The 26681-nt window shown below is 41.1% G+C and overlaps 1 protein-coding gene across 2 annotated transcripts; it reads left to right on the top strand.

Moving 5' to 3' along the window:
* The first annotated feature begins 431 nt into the window (after positions 1 to 431).
* LOC104947655 (myoferlin-like) lies at positions 432 to 22884 on the top strand. Of its 2 annotated transcripts, XM_010773712.1 has the most exons (39): positions 432 to 642; positions 1485 to 1540; positions 1911 to 2002; positions 8633 to 8741; positions 8836 to 8929; positions 9016 to 9167; positions 9717 to 9845; positions 9974 to 10036; positions 10119 to 10169; positions 10258 to 10288; positions 11044 to 11159; positions 11282 to 11408; positions 11740 to 11843; positions 11918 to 11986; positions 12080 to 12123; positions 12651 to 12733; positions 12879 to 12917; positions 13222 to 13346; positions 13833 to 13946; positions 14051 to 14228; positions 14328 to 14452; positions 14608 to 14717; positions 15186 to 15378; positions 15473 to 15628; positions 15991 to 16122; positions 16209 to 16372; positions 17198 to 17312; positions 17958 to 18060; positions 19088 to 19230; positions 19865 to 20035; positions 20226 to 20313; positions 20400 to 20477; positions 20632 to 20813; positions 21053 to 21211; positions 21432 to 21533; positions 21618 to 21779; positions 22131 to 22296; positions 22373 to 22443; positions 22583 to 22884. In XM_010773712.1, exons 1-39 carry the CDS (start codon positions 555 to 557, stop codon positions 22658 to 22660), a joined length of 4362 nt encoding a protein of 1453 aa, XP_010772014.1. In that variant the 5' UTR covers positions 432 to 554; the 3' UTR covers positions 22661 to 22884. The 2 variants fall into 2 exon arrangements, with proteins under 2 accessions (XP_010772014.1, XP_010772015.1); XM_010773713.1 differs by lacking the exon at positions 12879 to 12917.
* The last annotated feature ends 3797 nt before the right edge of the window (positions 22885 to 26681 follow it).

Genomic DNA, 26681 nt, shown 5'->3' with positions numbered 1-26681 from the left:
GTGATAGTACGTGTCACAGCCACTAGATGGGGCCACAGCAAACATATTTAAACATGCTGAGGCATCAATAAATAGTGCTGGATTTCTTTGAGTGCAAATTACAATACCGAGTACATCAGACGACATTAACCCCCCTAAAAATAAACAGCAGTATTTTCAGCTGCTGGAATTTATTTGATGTGCTCCTCATCTAGTAGGCTATGTTTTTAAAGTCCATAATATAGAACTTTTCAAAATGTAGATCCTTATTTATATAATCTGTTGATTTTAAAGCAATCAGATATATCTAGTAAACGTTCATTGTGTGTTAGTGTGTGCCTTCTCCTCTCGGCTGCACGGGGGCAGCAGCAGCTCTCCAGCCTCCCTCAGTCTCCCTCGGTTTAATTCCTCCCCCGTGACCCGCCCTTATTTCCCCTTGCTCTCAGACTTGGACATAAACTTCCTCCGCCCTGTCTGCTCAGTGATGGGGCTGTGAGGATGCACGACAATCCTGAGACTTTTTCTTTTGTTTTCATTCAGATTTAGTCCTTTTTGTTATCAACCCGTCTGCAGCCATGTTGCGGGTTAAGGTGGAATCGGCGAAAGGTCTGTCTAAAAAGAAGGTGGGACAACCTGATCCAATCGTCTCTGTGATATTTAAAGGTAAGGCTCACTCTGAAAAGTTTTGACGTTTAATTTGTATATGGAGAGACAACACTTGTAGATTAACATTTGGTCTTAAATAAGTATGTAAAGTGTGTAAAGTTTGTAGTCGCTCAATTGATTAGACTTTATTCTAGTATGACGTCACTATGGGTTTTTATAGTTAGCTGTTATTTTATAATCCAGTATACATGCAAACAAACGAATATAGTGTTATTTTAAGTTTTCCATTAGTTGTATAATAGCTGGTTGCAAAATAAGCCTATTGCTATTTTAAGTTAAGGAATGAAGTGTCATTGTGGTCATTCGAATGCAGTATAATTAAAAATAAAACACACAAATTGAGCAAGTTGTATTGCATCACTAAAGATTTCCCCCAACATGTCACAGCATTTGTATCCACATAAAGCCCGGCCCAGGTTTGGACCTGCAGTGCACGTGACAGGACGAGGAATGCTTTGGTATAGAGGATAGACTTGTTAGAACATTTTTGGAAAATTGGCCCTTCAGCTACTGAATGGCATTTCGTCCCTAATGAGGAAACTAACTTCCTGGCAATCAGCCCTATTGCTCTCAGCTGCTTTGTTTAAACCCAGATCCTCTTCATCATCAGCCCCAGGTGTGGCATATTTCCTCTTTTCCTCCTTCCCTTTAACTGCAGCACACTGACATGAACAATTGACATAAAGCTTGCAAAGCTAACCCTGTTTAGAGAAGGCAATAACTTAACTCAGGCCAACAAGTGGGTAAAATGATTTCTGATGTTCACCTATGTTTCCTTATCTTGAGAAATCATGAACCAATGATTGACCAATTTTTTTCAATGCGTGTATTGTTTTCAGATGAGAAGCAGAAAACAAAATCGATTGACAGTGAGCTGAACCCTGTCTGGAACGAGGTAAATCTCCAAAACACACAAACAAACACACACTTGTTATCCATGCTTCACACCTTTTACTTAGATTTTACTGGGAGTTAGCTTTGGCTGATAAGAAAAGCAGGAGTAGTTGATATATTACAAGAAATCCCCTGAAAATCCCCTTTAAATGCATCACATGGTCAACGTACTTCGACAATCATCATATGACTGTATGGACCATGTCATTAGATTATCTGACTGATTATCTGATGTGGACGAGTCAAGTCTTGTTGTTTTTTTGTACCATACAGACTTGAATAAATCAAGCCAAGGCCCTACTCTCAGAGATCTAATTGTAATTCTTTAAATTAGATATCTAATGTTCTGTATCCCTCATCTTGTCTCACAGGTGCTTGAGTTTGATCTGAAGGGCATTGCGTTGGACTATAGCGCCTACATAGATGTGATTGTGAAAGACTATGAAACTATTGGGAAAAATAAGTAAGTGTTACACAAACTGCTGAAACTTCCTGTTAGTGTTGGGTTTTGTGCAACCGATGGATCAAAGGGATGAAAGAGGAGGTGTGTGCCTCACCTTTATTGAATCTCAACGTAAACCTCTTCATGTCTGAACGATGAATGAGGAATAATTCTGTCTGACAGGTTAGCTTACAGTAGCTTTTTCTCTGATTGATGATAATAATAATAATTAAGATTGTTCTTCTATAGCACTTTTCATACTCAGGCAAAGTGCTTTAACAATATGCACACAACAGAATAACACATAATGACATTCAATTAAAGTCAAATGCAAAACATGTTGGCATACTTGCAGCATGTTAACATAATACATTTGATTTAATGGAGTACAAGAAAGTTAAATAGGCAGTGTTTTATCGATATCAGCTTTTTTATTCAGATAAAGCACAGATGGCCTCTATCTGAAATAGCTTTGCTTCAAAATAAGTATTTGTACATGACACATTTCCACCCCTGTGTTTAGGGAACACAATATTATTAACACTGGCACAGTAACACACAAGCAGAGTGAGTAATGTGTTATCAGAGTGGCTCTGTGTTTAAGTTATGCTGGATCTCAAGGCCCCCTCACACCCAGCCTGCCCTGCTGAGACTTGCTGGTTTGTGTGGGCTGACTGATCCTGATTGGGCAACAATGGATGGATGAATTGCTGTTTGTCCTCTGTGTGTCTTGGATTTGTGTGGTGCTCTGCCATGCTAGGACAGGGAAAATGTTACAGGAAAGAGTAACGTGGCATTAACTCGCCAAACTATTGTGATGGTGGTGAAGTTGCAATTCATGCAGTAGGAGTGAACTGATTTAAAGGGGCCCTATGATGCTCCGTTTCAGGTTCATATCAGTATGTAGTGTCTCTACTGGGACATGTCTCCATGCTTTAATGTTCAAAAAGCTCTTTATTTGTCTCATACTGCCTGTGCTGCAGCACCTCTTTTCACCCTCTGTCTGAAACCAGAGCCCAGTCTGCTCTGATTGGTTAGCTGGCCGGCTCTGTTGTGATTGGTCAGCGGTTTAGAGATGTCCCGCCCCTTAGCCTATCACGTACAATGTGTAGGAGCGTTAGCCAATAGAAGTGTTCCATAGTGATGTTACTAAAGAAAACGAAGGAGTCCAATGGAAGTAAAACTCCAAAAGCACAACAGGGCCCCTTTAAACCTTACTATCCATCAGACCATTGCATCCAAATGTTTTAAATAGTAAGCTTTTAGCTTTAATACAAGTGTTTAAGATAACTGAGCATACAAATGGTTGAACGAGACTTGGGTTATACAGTAAGAGTTGTCTGAGAGTTTGTATAACGGGTGTTTGCAGCCCAGTATTTTGTATTCATCATCCACTGTGGAGGAGGCATGAGTGTTCCTTAAAGAATTCAAAGTAACACCAGAGGAGTAATGGGTTTACAAAATGGTTATTTTGTTGGTGAAGTATTTCTTTAACACTGTGTGAGGAGAGGTGCTGTAATGCAAAAAGTTTCCCCGACACAGTTCAAGGTTGTTATATCCAGAATCACATATGGGACCAATCTAGACCAACCACAAAGAATGCTTCCTCGACAATTACTGCGATCAAAGTCGTATGAAAACAACACACATGAAAAGTATCTCGCTCTTATGATTGATGTCTGACAGATCTTATGTAGTGTATTTCTTCTTCTCCTCTTCCTAAGCTTTACATAGTGTAAGTTCCTTCAGTGTCTGGGACAGCCTTCACTGAGGGGCGGAGCTTCTGTAATGTTCCTCTCCAGCACTCGAGTCCTTGTTAAACGGAGTAAAGTTTTCCACTGGGCTGGCTCCTCTGACACACTCCCTAAAGATCCACACAGTGCGAGCGGGAAAAGGACTTCCCTCTTTGTCAAATAGTTTTCCAGCTGGTGTTGTGGGTAATCCATGTTGTCATGGCAACAAAAAGGAGAAGGGGGGGACAATCGGTTACTTCTTCTAATTTAGATTTTAGAGGGGAAAGTTCCCCCTGTAGCACAGTCGATTATAAGTTTGAGAATCACTTGTAAGTTTAAAAAAAAAAATTGTCAGTTTCAAAATGTCTTTTTTCCTCACATTCATATTCTTTGGATATGAAAGTACAGTTTTTAGAGATTATTTGAGGAAGTAAAGCCATTTTACAGAGGATAAATATACCGTCAGGCAATTTAGTAAAACTACTTCATGGGTAAAATGTATGGGTAAACTTTAGCATTCAGCTTTTACATGTTTCTTTATGCTTTAAATTATACTAATCTTAACATTACAATTATTTATTAACTGGAGGAATGCACGGTAAAGGTTTAACGAGTGGCAGACTTTTAGAAGTCATTGCATGGTTAGCTTCGATCAAAGTAAAAATAAAGCAAATGGCCTCTTAGATATTATCATTACCAATAAAGATGAGTTTTTCTGCACTGGTGCAATAAATAAAAAAGAAACTGGATCAAATCTTTACAGGATATGGTTGGGAAAATGCTGAGTATTGTTTCATTTCCCGTGTTAAAAAAACAGACAAGGGGGTCTCAAATATTTCTGGATTGTATAGCCTTGCAGTGCTGGAACCTCTTGATAAATATGACGACATAGCGATAACGGGGAGCTGTTACTGCTCATGTTCACACCATTGTCACAAATCTCAGTTGTATCATCACTCGTCCATCCTAACAGATCGGTGTAAGAAAAATGAATTACGACAGGGGAGGATGTTTACTTTATCAACTAAAACCCAGTCGAGGACACTCTTACTCTATGAAGCTGATTTTGTTTAAAATCTTTCCCCTTTCCTTCTCGGATAGTCTAACGTAGTTATTTGGTTTGATTAGGTGAGGATTCATGATGCCACGAAAAGTAGAAAGACTAAAAGTTGGAACTTTTTGTTAAAGGTCGGGTGGCATGGAGCACTGCTCTCTGTTTTTCCACTGCCTACAAGAGGCTGACAATGGGGGGGAAACTTTATCTATTTCCAATAATAACTCCACACACATCATTTCTGACTGTGGGGAATTGTGATAGTTGGAGGTAGGATCTTTTTCAGCTGCAGTGGGATGTTCCTCTGTGACTCACCAGGGCTTGGTGATAGTCTCACTGTCTGTTTAGGTCAGTGTACTTTGTGTTTACAACAAACACAATGGCTAAAGTTATCAGTCTTGGCACATCTTAATGTGTGCACAATGCATACAGTGCAGGGCGGTAATGATACCATAACTTTTGGAAGATGTTCAGGCAAGCATAGTTTTTGATACACGGCTGAAAAGGAAGTTACAAAATGAAAATATCTGAGAAGGGACTCGTTATTAAGGTCACCTAAGCCAACTGTTTGCTAAGGAAAAACTCCAAGTGGATGATGAGTCATATCCTACCTGAAGCCACTCTTTGTTTAAAGGGGCCCTATTGTGCTCAGTTTCACGTTTCATAACTCTATTCTTTGCCTCTACTGTGACATGTTTAATGTTCAAAAAGCTCTTTTTTTTTCTTCTCATTCTGCCTGTGCTGCAGCTCCTCTTTTCACCCTCTGTTTGAAACCAGAGCCTAGTCTGCTCTATTTGGTTATCTGGCCGGCTCTGTTGTGATGTCAACCGCGATGTCCCACGCTTTAGCCTACGATGTGTTGGAGTGCTTACCAATAGGTGTGAGTGTGACATCACTACTTCACAGAAGTAAACAAAGGACTACAATCGAGGTGTTTCAGGCAGGGCGGAGTGTGTTTTTATTTAGTTTTATTCGTTGTGATTTTTAGCCTTAGCAGGGCCTCTTTAAGGCTAAATCCTCCAAACATTATTGCTGATAATAACCATTGGAAAACTACACTGTTGTTCCCCCTGTGATAATCGAGGCTACATACCAGGTTTACACAGTCACTGACTCCCCTGGGATTCCCTGGCAGCCTCTTTCCTGTAGCCTTGACTACGAAGCAGGATTTGGGGTTAGTGCGGTGACTTCAGGGTTAACTCTGGTTTTCAGTCAGGAACTGGTTCACTTCTTACTGGGGTAGATGTCCATTGTAATTTATGCTGAACTCCCACTCTGCTCCGGGGCATGTTGGAGATCAGAGATCAGCTCAGTGAAAGCACCGCCTGCTGACCAATCAGAGCTCTGTGTGCAGACTTTAAAGCTATCAAGTCATATTACAGGATAGAGGAAACCTATGTTGAACTGGCGTATGAAGGAAAGACGGCTGGCAATTTAAATCGCTGACTATGTGAACATGTACATTAATAGTGTATCACTGCCCATCTTCAGAACAATCTGACTATGCTTACATTTGTGGTAAGCAAGCCTACTTGATCTGCCACATCATAAATTACCAGAGCAATGCCTCCAGTCCGCAGCACTGCAGACGTGTCGCACTTCTCATTCATATCCCGTCTTATGTGTCCTTATCTGTCAGCTTCTCGCATACTGTATGCAGAAGTGTTATTATAAACAACACTTAAAGTTAACAAAACACTCGAATGTAATTTTAAAGTCAGATCAAATTGTGTCCCAGTCCTAGATGGGCCAGTGATATCATAAACCTGTTAATTTGCGCATTCAAACAGTCGGGAGTATTTTTACCAGCTGTTCTTCATGCACCTTGTAGCTGGATTAAATGTTTAACTCATGGAGGTATAAAGTTTGTCTTTATCCTTGATGATGTGTTTATGTCATGGATGTACGTATACAGTTTAACTTCATATTTGTCTCTAACATGATAGTTAACTTTCATTCAATAAAGTATGACGCTGCGCTGTGTGCGCTGTGTGTACGCTTCTCTAGGTTTCTGATTGGTCAAATGTTGCTAGCCTTTCACGTGAACACGCTCTCAGCCGGACAGAGAAACCCTGGCTGGATTTAGCGTCGTAGGAAAAGCCAGAAAACTCAAAGATATCCAGGGTCTGTTGAACTGGCTTCATAGTGCAGGCCTCTGATGTTATCAAGCTTTGGATGTTTCTTGAGTGGTGTCATTGGATCTTGTGTTCGTACTGAGTAACTGAATCTTGGGGAATTCCTCCCATCAGGTTTGCTGCCAAAATAATATTACTCAGTCCTCCCAAAGAATAATTCAGTTTACATCATGCTCTGCATTCCTTCAGCTACATTGTGTTACTATGGACACGATACAATGCATGTTATTTTAAGTAGCCAAAGACAAACGGAACTGCAGGATTATTATTATTTCTGCAACTCTGCAGTAGCTCATTTTGTAAGGACTTGTCTTGGGAACTGGAGGAGGCTGGAGAGGTGCCGGTTTGCCTCCTTGTCACTGCGAAAGTGCCCTTGAGCAAGATTTATAGGTCCTGTTTGTGCATGTGTATGTTGGACCTGTGTTTAATGTGTAAAATAACAAAAGAGTAAAAACAATTTTTTTTTACTGTGATCAATAAAGTTTGTCATCTTTTCAACCATCATGTTTTGGTTAGAAGTTAATATCTGTATTGCATTTGACAAATAAGTGTTTTTTAATTTTTTATTTATAATACACTTTCCATTATACATTTAGTGCACAAACAATAGAAACATCTGTGTTTTAAATATTTTTACTTCTCATGGTTCATTGGCAACAATTGATATTCCCAAAAATATTCTCAGAGCTAATGAAATGCTGCTCTTCACATATTTAGATGGATCATACAAATAAACACTCATTGGGCTGTGTTGTTTTTGGCTGCAGACCAAAACAGCCGCAGCGATTAACCACAGCAACTACAAACAGTCTGAGAACAAGTTTTCATGACACTTCATCAGAAGGGCTACTATATTTGTACAGCAAGAGTTCAGTATTATGTATATTAGAGTACAGTTCTCACAAAGACACTTTACCACATTAAGTTTCACTATATATATTATCTTTTTAAATATGGAGTTAACGGAGGAATGCATTACATTTCAAACCTGAAGTCCGTGTCCTTTTCTTGACAACCGTTTGATTCATTAGATTGTTATCCTCCACTTAAATGTTAATGATTATTCAATTTCTATTTATAAGTAAAGTGTTTTGAGTAACACTTAGAGGGGGAAAATGACTCATTGTGTGATACAGACGTCAAGGATAATGTTTTTCTACCAGGAAGTCCCTGAGATTTTAAGCCATCTTTTTCAGAATACCCTAATGTTATTTGATGACTGGTGAATCAAATGTTGGATAGTTTGAACGCCTTTTTAAAAATAAGTGCATTCAGCCATTAAGGAACTAACAAGCGAGAATCCTGCAGATACATTTCACATCAATTAAACCTTTGTTTGAACAAAGATGCCGTCAAAGCAGGTGAGTTTTCAGTTTGTTCTGTTATAGCTTGTCTTTTAAAAGGAATAATTGGTTAATGTCAGTCCTCTTGTCACAGATGACTGACAGGCAGCTGGTGTTGACAGTACGCCGGCTCACGGGGTGCGTTTGTTTGTCAGAACAGGCAGGGTTTGTTAGCTTTGGGTGGTGACCTGGTTTAATCTCTGTTCAGTATGTAACCTAATATCACGTGTGTTGGCTGACTTGAACTGCAGCCATGAATTTTCCCGTAATAAATCAGGAAATCAGTGCAGAATTATCATCCAAGTCACATGTTATACGCATTTTATACTGAATTCTGACAGTGGATTCAAATTAAAATATTCCCATGTTGTGTTTTTCCCCAACAGATTCATTGGGTCAACCAAAATCGCTCTGAAAGATCTCGCATCAGGTCAAATGAGATCACTTCCATCCAAAAATGTTCCCCTGGTCAATGAAAGTGGACAGGGTATTGGTGTAAGTGCTTTATACAAATATAAGAAACAGACAGGCTTTTTTGTTATAAAGAAAAATAAATGTAATCACAGACGATCCAATCATTTCCTTCCAGGCTTCAATCGACCTTGTGATTGGCTACGATCCTCCAGCAAATTTTGCCCCAAACCCCAATGACTCTCAGGAAGGAGACTCCCCGGTGGATGCTGGTATGTTATTCTTGGTCTAGTAAATATTTACACTTGATTTGAGGAATGCCAGGTATTTTAACATCTTGTTTTTTTCTACTAATAAGGTGGTGGTGATGGAGGGGATGAGACTCAACCTGATGGGGGCCAGGGTGGCTCCGCAGGGGGCCCCTCGTCCTCCGGTCAGTCCGTTATGCGGCAGAAGATTGCCAGAGCGCAGAATCGCCACCGACTGGTCAATAAACCTCAGGACTTCCAGGTCAGTTTCCACAAAGACCAATACACGGTTTAACACGCAGATCAACAAGAGAAGGGTGTGGGTGTTAGAAAACCCAACAATAAGCAAATTAAGGCAAAAACTGTATATTTATCATAACTTTTTAGCATCTATTAAAAGAAAAATACCTACTGCAAGAACAAAAATACAGTTTGACCCCTCTAGCCTACATGGATTTATTTTTCTTTAAACTCGCATTTAGGTGGTTTCAGGATACCATAACAGTCATTTTTGGGGAGTTTAGGTTTCCCCCAAGTTATGTATCTGTACTTCTACTATAAATGTACAATCTTTAAGACTAGACTTAGTTTTCTTAGGATGTGTGTCTTGTTTTTTGGATTTCATGGCTTGTGATTTCCAGGAATGTTTAAACAGACTTATTTTGTAATATTATCTCTTTCTGTAAAAGGAATTTACAGTTATTGATTTAATTGAAAATCTTTGAGATTATTCCTTTTGGTCAGAATGAGTTTGCTCTGAGTTGTATTTTCATTTCCCCACACTGATGATGTGATATTTTGTTTCCTTCAGATTCGCATAAGAATCATCGAAGCCCGTCAGCTGTCCGGTAACAACGTCAAACCGGTGGTGAAGGTTAGCGTGTGCGATCAGACCCACAGGACGAGGATCAAGAGGGGAAACAACCCCTTCTTTGACGAGGTAATTTAAAAGGAAATAGAAAAAGTGTTTGGCCTTGCAGTTATCACTTGTTCAAAGCTACGTTGTTGACTCTAAATGTTTTATCTTTATCTGTGCTTATCTATATTAAAACTCATCATTTTTCACAGATGTTCTTCTACAATGTCCACATGCTACCATCGGATCTCTTTGATAAGCACATCAGCTTAAGGGTCAGTAAACATGTTGATTTTAAGGTCCTAAAGATCTTTCCATATGTACAAAAATATAAAATGTGACTACTTTTCTCTTCAGGTCTATAACTCCTATTCACTGAGGGCTGACAGTCTCATGGGAGAATTCAAGGTACCTGGTTTCCTTTCGTCTTGCCATTACATGTTAATACAAGAATGCGGTTAATGTCTGGCTGATCTGGTTTTGTTCTCACACACAGCTGGATGTCGGTTATGTTTACGATGAACCAGGTGAGTTTGTCACAAACCACAAATTTGTGTGTCATTTACATTTGCTCAGAGGATGCTGTTGTCTGGCTTGTGGATGTCAGAATGTGAAAAGATAATAATCTCCACCGACATTGGTCGTGTGTGTGTCTCTCTGTCCAAAGCTTATTTGCATACCCCGGGACCCATTAGCCTAGCATATTTTGAGCAGATTTGAAACTTTATGGCCAAGAACCTACTGTGATTGAGGTGATTCACATTTAAAAAACACATTGTATTGCCTAGTTCTTTCCGTCACTGACTCCTCACTCCTCTTAACCCACTAAAACGGACCTCAAGAAATCAACAATCGCTTAAGTTAGCAACAGACATTTGCGTCAATCTGCTGAGCTAAAAACAAGCCTCACGTAGTCAATTGCAGTTCACATTTTGGCCTTTTTTGTTGCTTAAAAATTAACATCCAAAGAAGAGTTTTTTTTCGTTTTGAACCAGAGGAATCGGCAAATTGTGATTCCATACTTGATATGTTTTAAACCCCTAAAGGTGGTTATGATACGAGGTGATAAAGTTGTTATGTTTGCCGCCATTTTGACTGTAAGGGAGCTGAGAAGGACAATTGAGTGAGATTCAACTCTTCTTTGGGAGTTAGTCTTATTGAGTCCTTTTGTATAATGTTAATGTTAAGAGGGGAACATGTTTAGGATCAGGCACAAGGTGTAAAGTTAAGGTGCTTTTCATGTACCTTCATGGTGTTAATCTGTGTGTGTGACCTGTTTCAGCGCACTGTGTTCTGAGGAAGTGGCTCCTGTTGAACGAACCCGATGACTCGGCCTCGGGCTCGAAAGGTTACCTGAAAGTCAGCCTGTTCGTGGTCGGGGCTGGAGACGAGCCTCCGGTACGACTACAGCTCTCAGATGACTTGAGTCGCTTCCTCTTTCCTCATGTAAATACAGTGGCCGTGCGTCCTCGTTCTGTTTCGTGAACTCCATTCTGTTCTTCCTATGTGACACGATGCAGGTGGAAAAGAGGGATTCAAATGACGATCAGGACGACATCGAGAGTAATCTGCTGCTGCCGGCTGGTGTGACTCTGCGATGGGCCACCCTGTCCCTGAAGGTGTTCAGAGCTGAGGACGTCCCCCAGAGTAAAGACACTTATTTTGGATTTGTGACAAATTACTTCAAAGTGAAGCGTTTGTGGTTCCCAAACAAAAAAAAAACAACTTTTGTCGAATTTTCCACACTTTTTCTTGTCAATTCATCATTTCACCGTGGAATATCCAAGTTTGTTTCCTGTAAATATACAAGTTGTATATTTTTTTCAAAAATATTAGCCTATGCCACTGGTTCTGCAATTTTTTTTCAAACCTACAATGACCCTAATATGCCTTTTCATAGATATAAACAAGATTCAACTATACTGTTAAGAAATAGTGATTTAATTTAGAAGTGTTTTCCAATGTTTTCTCATTTCAGTGGATGATGCATTCGTCCAGACCATAAAAGGGATATTTGGAGGAGATGAAAACAAGAAAAACCTGGTGGATCCTTTCTTAGAGGCTCGCTTTGCTGGACTAAAGGTTTCTGTCTCTTCTCAACTCGATACAACATTGTTTTGTGTCACGAGAGAAGCTAATGTGTCCTTTCTGTCCAGCTGTGCACCAAGATCATCGAGAAGAATGCAAACCCAGAGTGGAACCAAGTGCTGAACCTCCAAGTCAAGGTAACATGTTCTCCACCAAGCACAGAAATAAGAAAGTAATCGATTATGAATAAACGTTGGTTTATTTGAACCTGCTTCTTATGTTTTCTGTAGTTCCCCTCCATGTGTGAACGTGTCAAACTGACAGTATTTGATTGGTAAGTCAAACCATTTTTGTTTCAGAGATTGTAGCCCGTGGGATTTTTGTTCTTGGGGTTGAGAAAGTGCACCACAATATTTCTGCAGTGTGGTCAGCTGTGTATGTTTGTTTCCATGCAGCATTACCAACCACATGAGAATAATGTCTGACTCAGTCTCTGCAGGCCGCTCCCTTCCCCTCGGTAAATGCTCTGGGATCCTGTTGGCTCATTTTCATTATTGTTCGCTTCTGAGCGGTGCGATAACTCGGGTCCAGGAAGGCTGAAGGGAAATAAGTGCAAGAGGAAATGTTAGAAAAACTCTGTGCCCCAGAAGGTGTTGAAAAGTCTCATCCCAGAGCCAATAAACACATTGTAGAAACCATGTAGAGAGATTTTATTTGTTCTATTCCACATACTTCTTATATAGCTAGAGAAAAAGCAATACCCCTACATTGTGGATTGTGCGTGTTCTCGTGCACATTTAATCACGAGTGCAGTTTAATATACAGTATAAATTAATATACATTTGCCGTGTGTGATTGCAGGGATCGTATAACAGGAAATGACGCTATCGGCACCACATACCTGAACCTGTCCAAGATAGCCTCTTCTGGTGGAGAGATAGAAGGTATGATATAAGGGTTTAAAATATAAATGAATGTTTGCTCGGCATATCGCCTAATTTGTCTGGGTCTTTTATGAAACCCCCCAGTAATTGTAATTGTTTTAACATGTAAATGGTACTTGAATTGTCCTTTTTTCTCCTGGAATAGAGGAACATGCGGGAAGTGGGGAAATACCGTCATACGAAGGTTCAACTGTGCTCTTTATATTGTTCTGTGTTGCATGAGATGTAACGAGTTAAAGCATGTTGTGCGCGCTAATCTGCTGATTAAGTCAAAGTCTGTGCGTGCCGTGCACATTGCTACCATGCTCTGTTTTAATGTTTGTAGAAAGATTTGTGTTGTCTGCCACCTGCTTACTAAGCGTCCACTTTTCCCCAACCCAAACCTTTTCACCACCAGCGCCTGGAATGCAGCAATACTAACATTAAAGCTTTGCTGAGCTTTATTCTAATTATGAAGAGGTGCTAAGTCCATCTTCATGTCTCCTCAGCTAACACAGGGCAGTCTGAGGTGGGTTTCCTTCCCGTCTTCGGGCCGTGCTACGTCAACCTGTACGGCAGCCCGAGAGAGTTCAGCGGCCTGCCAGACCCCTACGAGGATCTCAACTTTGGAAAGGTAGGGAACATTTGACCTTTTTAAGACTTGTATTCACAATTCTAACCTTTTCTCTAAGTATATCCATATCCCACAATCGAAAGACACATTTTATACTTATTTGGTCTTAATGTGTGCATATGTATAAATGTGTCTTTTGATTATGTATATGCATATTTTTATATATATTTTTTTTTTGTATTCGGGATTGTGGGAAACGGTATTTCGTGCACACAAACTGAAAGATTGACAATAAAGTTGACTTTGACTTTGATCCTGCATCCCCTTTTCCTGTTATTTTTTTAAGTTTAGCTTATTTGTTCGCAGCATTTGGAAAATTGACTGGCTTGATTTCCATGAAACTTAGTGGAATAGTTTAGCAAGCGCTAAAAAAAAAAACAAAAAACTTTGAGGCAGATCAGAATCAAAGTTATGAAAAACAACTTGGTGTAGGTCTGCACTGTCCATGTTCCATTCTAGTTGAAGTTGAAGAAAAGGTCTTTGCAGGGCGAAGGAGTGGCGTACAGGGGCAGGATCCTGGTGGAGCTGTCCACTAAACTGGAGGGGAAAGCGGACAAAACGGTAGACAGCATCCACAGCGACGACATCCTGGTGGTGCAGGTACTGTGACTCTTCCTCCTCTGCGTGATACCTGACAGAATGTCGTTGATTTAAAAACATTTTGAACTTCTCCTTCCCTTTTTCTGTTGTCTTCCTCTCATCAGAAGTACCAGCGGAGGAGGAAGTACAGTCTGTGCGCGGTCTTCCACAGCGCCTCCATGATACAGGAACCAGGAGAGCCAATCCAGTTTGAGGTCAGCATCGGTAACTACGGCAACAAATTGGACACCACCTGCAAACCGCTGGCCTCCACCACTCAGTATAGCTGTGCAGTGTTTGATGGTAAGTAAGGAAGCCATGTGGTGAATGATCCTAAATGCATGTTAAATGTGCTGTCCTGGCAAGAGGATCTTTTTAAATTGGTGTGTTATTATCTCCAAGGTAACCACTACTATTACCTGCCCTGGGCGGACACTAAGCCGGTGGTTGTGGTTCTCTCTTTCTGGGAGGACGTCAGCCACCGCCTGGACGCTGTCAACATCATCCTCTACATCACTCACCGCCTGGTAACACTGCTTTATCCTCTGTCATCCACATTAACCCGGAGTTATGATTTATTGTAGGCCATTATAGCATACTGTAGTGAAATAATGTTTGGAACGTGTGTGAACATGTGTCAGTGAGAGTGTGTAATCCTTACCTTATTCTGCTGTTGTTGCAGCAATCCAACCTGGAGCTGTTTAAAACCGCCATCCTGGCTAAAGCCTCCGACAACAAACTCGTAGAGGTGTGGCTGAAGTTGCTCAATCAGCTGATTGAAGACCTGGAAAGGTAAACAGTGGAATGGGTTTAAGCCAAAGATCATGTCTGTTGTCTGTGGGTCATTTTAATGTTAGGAAATGTCAGATGAGCCCAAGAGACAGAGACAAAGGAAGCCAAAAAACAAATTAAACAATAATGGTTATAAGGGTTTACTGGTTCATTACTTAGTATAACTTAGTAACTTAATATTGACTGCACCTTTTTGCTTAATTTAAATGTATTTAAATTATGTTATTTCTGTATGTCGTGCCTGAAAAAGCTTTGGCTTAATTGAAGCTAATGTTGTTCCTTGGCTGTTCTGAATTTGAAACCTCAAGTTGATTGCATACATTGTAAGTCACTAAATGACATGTAATGTAAAGTGTAATCTCAGTCTGTGTCTTATTTAAACTAATATTAAATATAAATGACAATAATGGGACTTAATTCATAACTAGGACAAATATTTTTCCCATTTTTGTCTCTGCTCTCCTCCAGTCTCACGACACCGGAGCTAGAGGGCTGCTCCAACCTGACCTCTCTGGACTTCCAAATCAAGAAGCTGCGCGACAGCACTTTGAAAACAATCAAGAAGGGAGCCAAACGCATGTTGGAGGAGGCGAGGGAGATCGCTGACACTCTGCCTGACTTAGAGTCCTGGGCGGAAAAACTCCAACAGCTGGCTGATGAGGTAAACTGAGACTTTAGACAAAGGGAGACCTAAAATCAAATTTCCCAAATGTGCCTGTCATTGACTCTGCATTTGTTCACGTGTTCTCGTCCAGCCTCAGAACAGCATGCCGGATGTGATCATCTGGATGTTACGGGGGGAGAAGAGAGTGGCTTACAGCCGAATGCCCGCTCACCAATTCCTCTACTCCACATACAGTGAGCAGGCTTGCGGGCAGCACTGTGGAAAAACAAAGACCGTCTTCTTAAAGGTACACATCTACAGACCAAAAAAGTCAAACTGGATGTAGTAATACATTCTATTAGATTGTGTCTGAACAGATTTAAGTGTCTGTCGGCTAAATAAGAAATGCAGAAATACTTTATTGATCCCCAGGAAGAAATTGGAATAGAATACTAGTCAAACTGTACAGTCAAAAATAATTGAATGCGGTTGAATTATTGTACACGATTGTTGTACTGCTAAGTTATTAAAGCAAAGTTAAATATATTTACAAGTAGTTGGGTTATAGTTGCATCTGCCGACTAAAAGGCTCTGCACTAGAATTATTTTCTCTGAAATCAAAATGCTCATTTGATTGATTTGATTGATTTTCTTGTTTGTTTCCTTCAGTATCCCATGGACAAGAACAAGGGGCTGAAGGTGCCAGTTCAGATCCGGGTGAACATGTGGCTCGGTCTGTCTGCGCACGAGAAGAAGTTCAACTCCTTCTCTGAGGGAACCTTCAGCGTGTTTGCAGAGCTGGTAAATCCCTGCTAAATTAAAAGTAATTGTGTATTTCAGCCGTCTGTCAGCTTCTAAAACTAAGCATGTCCGTGTTTGCCTTGCAGTATGAGAACCAGGCGGCGGTGTTTGGGAAGTGGGGGACCACGGGACTAGTGGGGCGATACAAGTTCTCAGACGTTACGGGCAAACTGAAGCTGAAACAAGAACACTTCATGCCCCAGAGAGGGTGGGAGTGGGAAGACGACTGGTTCATCGACCCAGAGAAAGCGTGAGTATCTGTAGATAACCGATAATCTTTCTGTGAAATACCAAACAGACCAAGGGAATACCTTGTGATTTGTTCTTTCAGAATACCATCTAGTTACATATAGGGGGAGTTCATCTTAATGTAATTGAAGTTGCACTGCTGATTATAGTGGTTGAATGTGGTCTCTTTCCACTGAAGGCACACATTAGGTGGCCCTAACTGGAGGAAGTGGGTCTGCTCTGTTTACATTCCTCCCATGCTTTAGACCATGATGTAATGTCAAAGTGCCAGCCTGTGCCAGGAAGCTATTTACACCAAATCTCCAATCTTGGCTTAAATTTATATTTATAATTGTTTATTTTTCCATGCTAACGTCATAAGTACATTTCTGTGAGCAAGTACCTCGCAAGCACCGACTGTTGTATTTCTGCTATGTACAGATATGTGACAATAAAGGAAAAAGGCTGAATAAAACTAATGCAGATTAATTCATAAAACGCATTAGAAGACATCTTGTTTTATATTATCTAACAGTTTGCAGTCATCTGCTTTATCATAAGTGAACTACTACAATATATGGACAGTAACAAGAGGAATGCACACTTTTTAAAACTTCAATTTCATGTGTGGCCAACAGTCGGGTTACTCCCAACTTGTAAACACAGTCTCTGTCAGAACATGCAAACCCTCTCTTTCTCAGGCTGCACTTCACTTTGCAAAATGTGTGGTTGCCTTGGTGTCTTTTCTGGCGCTGCCATGAGAGGGTGCTATAGTTCACACACATGTCCTTTTGTAAAATGTTTGTAAAGGATGGTAGAGTATTTATGTCTGCCTTTTGTGTTTCAGTCTCCTAACAGAGGCAGATGCAGGACACACTGATTTCATGGACGAGGTGTTTCAGAATGAGACTCGCTTCCCCGGTAGAGAGTGGAAGGGAGCCTCGGAGCCCTTCACCGATGTGGTGAGAACAACATGCTCACATGCAAATAGTGTGCAGGGAGGCTTAAAATACAATGTTACCTCTTCCCTGTGACACACAACTACAGAAACCCGTAGAGGCAAGAGGGGAAAACTAAAACCCTTTTTCTAAATCTGATCCAAATAGTGTTCAGGACTTAAAGGTGGGGTAGGTAATCCACTTCAGGAACACTTTTTGTTATATTCCATGGAATGCTCTTAACATCCCGATAGCAATGAATATATTAAATGCTTTGACAATAAATACATAAAAAATGTCATGTGTGGAAGCCGTGGCGCTGTAAAAAGCACGACCAATCATCTGAGCCGGCCCGGCTAAAATAACTGGAGCTGGTTTCTCCATTCGTACCTACCCTACCTTTTTAAGGGGCGGTGGAAATAAAATAAGGTTTTGCTTTTCCCTAAAAAGATTTTCTTCTGTAAATGGATAGAAAGAAGTTTATCCAGGTAAAAAAACGTTACTTGGGAAATCCTGAAAAATAACGATCTAGGAACATTTGACATGGTATCGGACAGACTTCTTTTACCCCCAAGAAGAGTAATATCTGACCTTTTGTAGGTCGGCCAAAGCACATGAAGAATATGACCAAACGATAAAATGAGCTAACTGAGGTTTTTTGTTGCACAGAATGGAGAGAAGAGCCGTAACCCCGGAGAGTTCGACTGTCCTACAGGTTGGACGTGGGAGGACGAGTGGTCTGTGGACGACAACAGAGCCGTGGATGATCAAGGTGCAAACATTTATCTTAAAGGTCCCATGTCAGGCTTTTCTGGTTATTACCCGTCCCCTTGTGTGTTATGTAGGTTTTTCTGCATGTAAACGGTCTGCAGAGTCAAAACCCTCAAAGTACACCCTGTAGCGAGTAAAACTCTAACACAGAGAAGACCTGTCTGTGCTGCCCCAGAACGCCTCGTTGGAGACTTCTCTTTTTCCATTGTTTTCTTCATGGGTACAGTGACGTGCCCATGCCCAAATGGACCCATTGGTCCAAATGGACTAATCCTTGGAGCCGTTATGTTACGTCCGCGGACTTCCTCACACACACTCAATCTTTTCTCCGCTGCAGCTCCGCCGATTTCTCCTCCCTGAGACGGCGGCGAGGCTGTGAGTCGATGTGTGAGCACACACACAAACTCCCAGCCAGGCTGCGTGTGTGCGTGTGTGTGTGTGTGTGTGTTCGGGCTGGTGTTGCTGTGTCTGGCTGTCTCGCAGATGGCCACTGGGCTCATAGGGGGGGGAGGAGCAGGAGCTCCAACAAGCCGTTTAGGACAGAGAGAGAATACACATACAGAGATGCTGTATGAGAAACCAATGAGAGTTTGGAAAATTGCACGATATAAATCTATTGTAGTAGACCTCAACAATGGAATTATGATCAGTAGAAATGGCCATGACATGGGACCTTTAAATCCTAAATAGATAGATAAGACTTTATTTAACCTGAAGGAAATTGCTGTGCCAGAGTTACAAAATACAATAAACACAGCAGCATAATATTAAAACTGTACACACACATTTCAGTAAAAAGAGCACTTAAATGGGGTTCAGCTGTTTAGAGTCATACAGGCAGCATCGGCTCAAAACGACTACATTTGGATGCATGTTTTTATAAATGTCTCCTTTTTTCCTAGGGCTCTGACTTACTCCTTGCTAGCTCATAATGATAATCATAAAATTGAACTCACATGGTGAAATGCAAACCATGTGTTCTTGTTTCGAAACAATAATGAATCCATTTGGTTGTGTGCGCTCCACAGGATGGGAGTATGGAGTCACTATTCCCCCAGCTGACCAGCCCAAGTCCTGGGTCTCTGCGGAGAAAGTTTACCACGTCCACCGCAGGAGACGACTGTTCCGACCTCGCAAGAGAGAAGCGCATCCTGCAGGAGGCCCTGTGCAGGTCAGCAAAGGACAGTGCTTCGTATCTAATTGTTCGTCACCGGCTTGAGTTTCAATAATCAGGATACATGTATTTATTGTCCTCTCAAGAATGGAAGTAGTCATCTCATACAGAGCATTTGGTACAACCAGTTCCTGAACAGTGTCCTTTACATGCTGATATACAAGAGAGTGTTACAGTCACAAGCTGGAGGAATACCGGTTCAAAGCAGGATACTATGCTTAGTTCAGATTAGCTAAGGCCCGCGTAAGCAATAAACATGACAGTCATATGTCGTCTCCATAGAGGCTGAATCATCATGTTAATCACATAGCTATCGTATGTCTAGAACAGTCCTGACGCTCTTCTAAGTAATGATACATCCTGTTACGTACACAGCTACGTAGGGCCTTTGTCATCATGCTACTCTGATATTGGAAGAGTACATTCACTATTTTCCCAACATTAATGTAGCATCATTTATTAAAGGAAGCTAATTGTGCACATTCTGATCATGTGACAAAGATGGATTGAGATTAAGATCAAAGTGTCTTTTTTTCCATACTTTCGAATGCAAAAGAAAAAGCATTACTAATGATTGCAGTCAGATTTTCAATAAAAAAAAAAAATGCCATTTGTTTGTCTTTGCTCACAGAAGAGGGACCAAGGTGACCCTGAGGGCTGGGAATTCTCCTCTCTGATTGGCTGGAAGTTCCACAGGAAGGAGCGTTCCTCCGATACCTTCCGGCGAAGGCGCTGGAGGCGGAAAATGGGACCAGAGGACCGGCTGGGAGCGTCCGCCATCTTCCAACTGGAGGGGGCACTAGTGAGTAAAAGGATAATAAATGTTTTATTCTGATTTGGAGATCTTTCACAAAGGTCGTTTGAATATGCCTCTAATATCAGAATAAACACAGTAGCCATTCACATGAGTCAGAGAGAACTAGTTTGCATGAACCGGATCTGAGTCAACAAATATTTACCTATGTATTAAATAACTTTTGCTTTCTCTGCAGGGCGTGGATACCGAGGAAAAGGACTCCAAGTCAGACGTCACCAAGCTCTTTGGTGCTAACACGCCCACTGTGTCCTGCTGCTTCGACAGTGAGCTTTGCATATAATATCACATATGAATAATCATGCACAAACAAACATGTAAATATATTCAACTGAATGTTTTGTTCCCGCAGGGTCACACTTGTACCATCTCCGTGTCTACGTCTATCAGGCTCAGAACTTGGCATCTATGGACAAAGATAGTTTTTCTGGTAAAATCCTACTTTAAATTTGATTAAATGATGACTTTCCAATATGGATTTAAAGTGCTAAATCGAAAATAAGATGAGTCTTAATGCAAAAATAGCTGCTAATGATGGATGTGAAAAAGTGACTCTTTAACCATGCATGTTTTTTCCTTTGCAGATCCGTATGCACACGTCTCCTTCCTGCACTTCAGTAAGACAACAGAGAAGCTGAAGGCGACCCTGAACCCGACCTGGGACCAGACTCTGATCTTCAGCGATGTGGAGATTTACGGAGACCCGCAGAACATCGCTCAGTGCCCCCCCGATGTGGTTCTGGAGTTCTACGACAACGACCAAGTGGTACGTTGTTTTATAAATACATTGTTAATGTGAGTGATTTTTCTACAAAACAAGGCGACGTTCAAATTAAATTCACAGTGGTGAACAATTGGTTCCTATTGTCCAACACCATGCATACGTCTAACTGTGGATAATTACAGATAATTGCTGTAGGGGAAAACAAAGTGAGACTTATTTCCCCATAGAAACTCTAATGTATGAAAACAAATAAGCACTTTGACATGTGATGTTCTCCCCAGGGGAAAGATGAGCTGCTGGGCCGCACTGTTTGCACTCCGATGGTGAAGCTGAACGCCAGCATGGACCAGACTCCCAGACTGCTGTGGTACCCCATCATCCAGAAAGGTCAAAAGGCAGGAGAGGCCCTGCTGGCTGCAGAACTCATCCTTAAAGACAAGGTTTGTCCAGAAAGTTGTGGAGAAATTACAACTTTAGAGTATTTAAAATGCAACTGTGTACTCTAGGATTGTTGTTTGACATTTTTTTAAGAGTTGAAATTCTCTGTTTCCGCTATAATTAGTCAGATCTCCTTGGTAAAATAGATATTTGATGCTAATGGGATGATCCTGGTTAAGAAAGGCTTTACACAAAAAATAATCCACACTCTCCTGTCTTTAGTCGGGCGAGACAGACCTTCCTCTGCTTCCCTCAAAAAGATCGGAGAACATCTTCATGGTTCCTCAGGGCATCCGGCCCGTGGTGCAGCTCACGGCTGTCGAGGTAACACACAACCTTTAGACCGTCACTCTGAGGTACATCATTAGACTAAAATCTTACATTAACTTTGTGTGTCTCTGTGTTTAGATCCTGGTATGGGGCCTGAGGAACATGAAGTCGTACCAGCTGGCCTCCATTTCCTCCCCCAGCCTGGTGGTGGAGTGCGGGGGAGAGAGGGTGGAGTCGGTCGTGATCAAGAACATGAAGAAGAGCCCCAACTTCCCGGGATCTGTCCTCTTCCTCAAAGTGGTAATTGCACATTTTAAGCATTTTTGTTCATAACTGGGATCACATTATGAATCAGAAATATTTTGGCCGAATTTTCATGAAGTTTTCAAACTGTCCCGTGCCTTTTTCACAATACTATTTTATTTTTTTCCTTTTTTTTTGAACATTCCCCAACATTAGACATATGGCCGATTACAAAATAATGCTAAAAAAAAAAAAAAAAGTGTCCAATTACTAGAAATCAGTTTAAAGTACAGACCAAGAATATAATTACATTTGCAAATACAATAAAAGCACATCCCCAACAGAGCAGAGTACAATTCTCCAAATAGATTAACCATATCCAATACTATTTCTAAACTTCCCATCCAGCTCCTTCCAAAGGAGGAGATGTACACCCCGCCCATCGTGCTGAAGGTGATCGACCACCGTCCGTTCGGCAGGACTCCGGTGGTCGGGCAGTGCACCATCACCAGCTTGGAGCAGTTCAGATGTGACCCATACGTCATCACTGCAGAGGGAGCCATGTCTAACAAAAGTAAGGAGGTATCCATCACACAAATACAATTGAGACAGAAAGACTTGTTCTAATGTTGTTCTCTCACTATTTCCAGTGACTCTGATGGCTTCTCCTTCCGGTCATCTCGCTATTAACATGGAGACCAGACCACTGCTGGAAACTCAGGTAAACTCGACCCCTGAACAACAACATATTCCTTGTCTTTTTTGTTACTAGTTTCTGTAATGTCTTTCCTTTTTGTCACTAAAAAGTACATAATTTGACTCTAGTCAAATTTGACGAACTTGATTACTCTGGCTTACAGTTCATGTACAGCATGTCATCTGCTATCAACAAAATGGCTTCCCCTACATCCCATTTTGTATGTATTGTTACTTATTAGAGCTTTCTAAATTCACACGGCTGGGCACCAATGAAACCGTAAGGCTGAGATCACTTAATCTGCACGAAAAGTGGTTCATAACATCACAATTAATTAATCTAGTCTGAGAATTGTCACAAATGCTGGAATTGTAATTAATTTGTCACTAATTGAATGAGCACATTTAATAATTGTTTCACAGCAGGGGCGTAACATGTACTGCAGGGGTGTCAAACTCAAGGCCCGGGGGCCAAATCCGGCCCGCGACTTCATTTTATGTGGCCCGCAAGAGCTTGCAAAGAATATGATACGTTTATTATATGGTTACATGCCGCTTTACAGAAGCACGTTGCCAATAAACTACATGTCCCACAATGCATCTCATTTTGTGACATGCCTGAAGAGACTTGCAATTATTTGCCCTGGACTTTTGCCTTCAGACGTAGTTAATTACTAAGTTATTACCCTATCCGATAATGATCCAATGCAGAGGAAATCATGTCATATAATACATTATTTTATATATATTATATATTTATATAATCTTAAAGTAAAGTGGCCCTTAGAGAGCAACCGTAATGCTAATGTGGCCCGCGATGAAATTGAGTTTGACACCCCTGCTCTAGATGAGTTGACCATATGTTGAGCATCTTAGCAGTAACCCTGAGTGTGTGTCTGAGCAAAACACTAAAATAAAAACGTCTACGAGACAAGGTATCTCACCAGTAGGCCAATGGAGGTGAGGCTGATGTTGAGCTCCTGGTTCTGGAGGCCGAAGCTGCCGGCTACATCCACTACGATCTGGAGGCACGTGCAAGGCATTGTGGGTAGGAAGTCTGTCACCACCAACTGCAGGCACTGGAAAGCTGTGCGGATTAAGGACTCGCTGAAGGGGAGAAAGAAACAAGGCACGCTTCGGTTGAGGTCAAATTCATGGATTATTCGCAACAGATATTTAGGCTGATTCCCTAGATTTGTCCATCTCTTCCTCCTCCTCTGTTCTCTCACCCTTGATCATTGCGGATGGCCCCGATGACTCCCAGGACGAGGGGCCAGCCGGGCCCCAGGCCGTCTCCCTGGCTCTGCAGGATCTGCAGGACACTCTCCAGCTGTTTCTGCCGGATGTCTGCATGCAGCACGTTGGACAACTCCTTCAGGGGGTTCAGCAACAGGAGCTGCAGTCGCTGGGGGAGAGAGAGAGGGAGATGTTCAAAGATTTACCAGAGATAAAAGAGTCATCTAAAACATTTGATTTAATACAGTTTTGGGGAAACATACAAAGGTTTAAACGGAATAATGAGAGATTGCTCAATGCTGTTGACTGCAAGTTAAGTGTTGATCACTTTTTTGGCAACAGTTCTTTTTTTTCTTTTTTATATTTGTTCTAACACAATGGATTGGTTGCATAAACCCAGTCCTCTGAGTGGCAGGGATGACACACAGACAAGCTAAAAGAGCTACATAAATAAAAGAGTATGGAAAAATAAAATGAAAGCAGAAGCTTGAAAGTGAAGCAAACTAATCCATTTTAATATAAAGTAGTAATTACAGGCATTTTGGTGCCAATATATAAAATACATTTTATAACAGTTAATATACTCAAGGAAAGCCGTCTGGAAACTTAAAGATGGGTATTCAAATATCTTACAACTTTTTTGGGGTGTTTGGTTATTATAAATATTTAACATTAAAAGGTCCCATGTCATGCTTTTCTGGTTATTACCCGTCCCCTTGTTGTTATGAAGGTTTCTCTGCATGTAAACGGTCTGCAGAGTCACAAACCCTCAAAGTACACCCTGTAGGGAGTAAAACTCTAACACAGAAAAGACCTGTCTATGCTGCCCCAGAACGCCTCGTTGGACATTTCTCTTTTTCCATTGTTTGCCTCCTGGGTACAGTGACGTGCCCATACCCAAATGGACCCCAGGCATTGGTCCAAATGGACCAATCCGCGGAGCCGTTACGTTAAGCCGTGTCAAACTCCCAGCCAGGCTGCGGGTGTGTGTGTGTGTGCTCGGGCTGGTTTCGGGCTGGGTTTCGCTGTGTCTCGCAGACGGCCACTGGGCTCACAGGGAGGGGGGCAGGAGCTCCAACAAGGCGTGTAGGACAGAGAGTGAATACACATACTATACAGAGATGCTGTATGAGAAACCAATGTGAGTTTGGAACATTGAACAATGTAAATCTATTCTAGTAGACCTCAACAATGGAATTATGATCAGTAGCCATGACATGGGACCTTTAGATTTAGAAAATGAGTCTGACTCAAATNTTAGCGGGAGTGTGTACGTGTTAGGCGTAATGACGTACAATGGCCTCGACAATTTCTGTAGTCCTATTCAGCCACTTGGTATCAACCATCGTTTTTCAGACACGTAAACTCTTCAAAAATCACCAGTGGGGTCACTGCTGATGTATTTGATGTCGTAGAACAAAACGTGATTTATCTCTTAAATTTGTGTCAACCACAGACCTTATTTCGAGCTATTTTCCAAAACCCTATAGAAAAAATGCATTCCTTTTTAACGAAGGAACCGGAAGTTCTGAGCGGAACATCAGTACAGCCGTATATTTTATATCTATACTAACCAAACTGTACCTACAACTGTTGTTATAGAAGAGTAAGTTATTTTTACCTGTAACAAACTACTACTATTTGATGAAAAATCAAATCATGGTTTGCTATATATATAAATGATATGTTATAGGAGAAAAAAATTCAGGGAAGAAAGGCTACTAAGTATTTCCATCAAACTTTATTTTTAGAAATGTACAAAATGAACATGTCTAAATATACATATGTACACTGTATATCATCCATACCTCCCCTTATAGGCGTTTTCGGTATCTTGCCTATCGCAGCTTTGTAAGCTGCTGCCGGGGCTTTTTAGGACGAGGCATCAGAGTGGTCATCCCGTGTGTGTGTTGTCCGCCAGATACGCCAGGAGTTTCCTGATCTGGCTGGACGAAATCAAATGCAAATCACAAAATATTAGAGAAACTTAGTTGTTTTAGATTCGTTAGCAGTAGTTGTGTGACGAGGATAACTTTGTCACTATGGACTGACGGCTTCGGCCTTGTATATTGCACATGTCTTTTATTTTGAAAAGTGTTCCCCCTCCCGTTCTTTCTGTTACTCCTGATTATGTTCACCTGGTGCCCTGTGTTGTCTCCTCCCCCCCCACCTGTGTCTAATTGCTCCCCCATCACCTGTGTCCTGTTGGTTTGATTAGTGTGGGTGTGTATTTAGGCTCTGTTGCCCTGTCTGTTTGGAGGCTGGTAGTGTGGTGCAAAATCCCTGTGGTTGGTGACGGTGTGCACATGTTCAGCCGGATTGAGGCTGTGAATGATGTGAATCACTTAATAAATGCCCACACCGGGTTGTATTTTTGGACGTTCTGCCTCTGCCTCCTTGCTTGGTCGGGCCGCTCAACGGTCAGCTTCACAAAGTGTATTGCCAATACTCCTTGGTTTCTCGAGTGCTGCATTTGGGTCCTTCATCAGATTGTGACCAAATGTAAGCATACAAGACAAGGCATTGCACATAAGTAGAAATTAAAGGGCAGAAATAAACAATACTAGAATTGAAACATCTCAAAATAGGAATAAAACAGCATTAAAATAGTCGAGAATATACATGTTGAAATACCAATTTACAGTAAACAAAATATTAAGCAGGACAGACATGAAACACAAAGAAAATACATCCAGTTTCTTACATTATTTTTAACTGAGAATCAATTGGCATTTTTTTAAGGTATAATTTAACTGATTCAGATTTTAGAAAGGAGGGAAATCTACATGTTGGTATCTCAATGTCAATCTTTATTTATTTGTATAGCACATTTAATACAACCTCAGTTGACCAAAGTGCTGTACAGGGAACAAACACAATATAAGAATAACACAATGGGAGTAAAATAATAAAACAATAATTAAAAACATATTGAAATGTGAAAATCTCATGTTCAACTAGTTTTAAAAGCCAGTGCAAATAGGCGAGTTTTTAGCAGAGATTTAAACAGTTCTATAGAAATTGTAT

Source organism: Notothenia coriiceps, unplaced genomic scaffold, assembly GCF_000735185.1.
Source record: "Notothenia coriiceps isolate Sejong01 unplaced genomic scaffold, NC01 NC01_scaffold00012899, whole genome shotgun sequence".
NCBI lineage: Eukaryota > Metazoa > Chordata > Actinopteri > Perciformes > Nototheniidae > Notothenia > Notothenia coriiceps.
This window is presented reverse-complemented; position numbering and strand designations above follow the sequence as displayed.

Coding starts and splice junctions, on each gene's coding strand:
- LOC104947655 (XM_010773712.1), top strand. CDS start 555: ATGTTGCGGGTTAAGGTGGAATCGGCGAAAGGTCTGTCTAAAAAGAAG. Junction 10,037..10,118: donor ATAAGCACATCAGCTTAAGG/GTCAGTAAACAT, acceptor TTTTCTCTTCAG/GTCTATAACTCCTATTCACT. Junction 20,036..20,225: donor TCCAACTGGAGGGGGCACTA/GTGAGTAAAAGG, acceptor CTTTCTCTGCAG/GGCGTGGATACCGAGGAAAA.